Source organism: Rana temporaria, chromosome 10 (genome assembly GCF_905171775.1).
Source record: "Rana temporaria chromosome 10, aRanTem1.1, whole genome shotgun sequence".
Taxonomy (NCBI): Eukaryota; Metazoa; Chordata; class Amphibia; order Anura; family Ranidae; genus Rana; species Rana temporaria.
In genome coordinates, this window is record NC_053498.1 from 139416026 (window position 1) to 139417803 (window position 1778).

General features: G+C 42.1%; 1 protein-coding gene across 1 annotated transcript in view; it reads left to right on the forward strand.

Moving 5' to 3' along the window:
• SLC25A33 (solute carrier family 25 member 33) overlaps positions 1-1341 on the forward strand; it is an 81200-nt gene extending 79859 nt beyond the window's left edge. Inside the window, exon 7 of the mRNA XM_040326396.1 lies at positions 657-1341. Within this exon, the coding sequence (XP_040182330.1) occupies positions 657-859 (203 nt within the window). The 3' untranslated portion in view covers positions 860-1341. The remainder of the gene's footprint in view (positions 1-656) is intronic.
• Positions 1342-1778: the final 437 nt, after the last annotated feature.

The window sequence follows — 1778 nt, forward strand, 5'->3', positions numbered from 1 at the left end:
AGGATTGGACGGGTGATCTGTCTATCAGAGTTTCCCGGACAAGGGGGAGGGGCTGTATATGACGCACACGGCGGGGAACACAGCTATTGAATTGAAAGCTGTTCTGTTCCCCGCGGTTTGAACAACCAGGCGGCTCCGGCTCCTCTCCCACCCAGCACAGGTAGGGGGGACTCTGGCTGCAAAGTGGGGACATTTTGCTGCACTGGGGACACATGCTGCATTGGTAGACATGGGCAGGCTGCATTTTTGGGCACGGATAAAGTTGTTAATATTTATTTTTATAACTTGATTCTGCATTAAACATTTAAGTGTAATTTCATGAGATTTATGAGGGCGTGTCTAGGGGCGGGACATGGTAGAAGTTGGGCGGGGCAACTGGTGGCGAGTAACCCTTAAGGCCTGGCTAGTAGCTCAGGACTTGAAATTTTTAGCCCTGTATGTGTGTGTGTGTGTGTGTGTGTATATATGTGTGTATGTATATGTGTGTGTGTGTGTAATATATATTAATATATATATATATATATATATATATATATATATATATATATATATATATATATATATATATATATATATATATATATATATATATATATATATATATATATATATAATCTCTCTTGTACAATCTCTGACCCCCATGTCTTTCCTTACAGAGGTGATCCGCACCAGACTGCGGGAAGAAGGCAGCAAGTACAACACCTTCTGCCAGACGGCGCGTTTGGTCGCACGGGAAGAAGGCTACGCAGCTTTTTACAGAGGACTTTTAGCTCAGCTTTTCCGGCAAATCCCCAACACCGCCATCGTCCTTTCTACATACGAACTCCTAATCTATCTGATGCGCGACAAACCCAAGTAAACGGGGCAAGCCGCCCTCCTTGACATTCTCACTGCGCACTGACCAAACACAGACTGGCGTACTGTAATGGCTGCCTGGCCACTCCCTTACTCGGAGGATATCACATTTTGGACTGTTTTCCCATTCTGGGAGGTTTTAGTTATCGTTAACGTTTAGTATATAATTTGTATATTTTGTTATTTTAAAAAAAAAGGAAGTTGCAGAGTCGTGGATCCCACTGATGCTGCTAGGTAACTAAATCCCGCTATTTAATTTCCCCGGCCCTGGCCGGCATTGTATTTTTCACGAGTTGCATCTAATTTATATCGAGAAAAGAACAGAGTGAAGACCTCTTTACGAGTCGTGTTGTTCTGATTTCTGTACTGTATATGATGGTATTGCAGTATAACATTTTTCCACTAGGTGGCGAATGAGCACACAAGACACCTTGCTCACCATAGAAGAATTTTTCCATACATTGATAAAGTATATGATCAATGCAATGTGAGTGTCTTTATTCAAATCCCTAAGGAGTGTTTCTTGTGTGCAGTACTGGAGAAAACTGAGTTACAGGGAAAAAAAAAATGGAGAAGTGTTACACAGATTTCAGCTTCATGACCTAAGCCAGCGTTTCTCAACTCCAGTCCTCAAGGCGCCCCAACAGGTCAGGTTTTCAGGCTTTCCATTATTTTGCACAGGTGATTTGATCAGTTTCACTGCCTTAGTAATTGCCACAGTTTCATATGAGGGAAATCCTGAAAACATGACCTGTTGGGGGTGCCTTGAGAACTGGAGTTGAGAAACGCTGACCGAAGCTTTGTGTTTTATCACGTAATCGTTTACATTTTTTGGGGCTGTATGCGACACGTGCAAAGGGAGATCACACAAATACTTGCAAAGTATAACATTCCATAAAAGTAATGACAGAAACAGATACCAT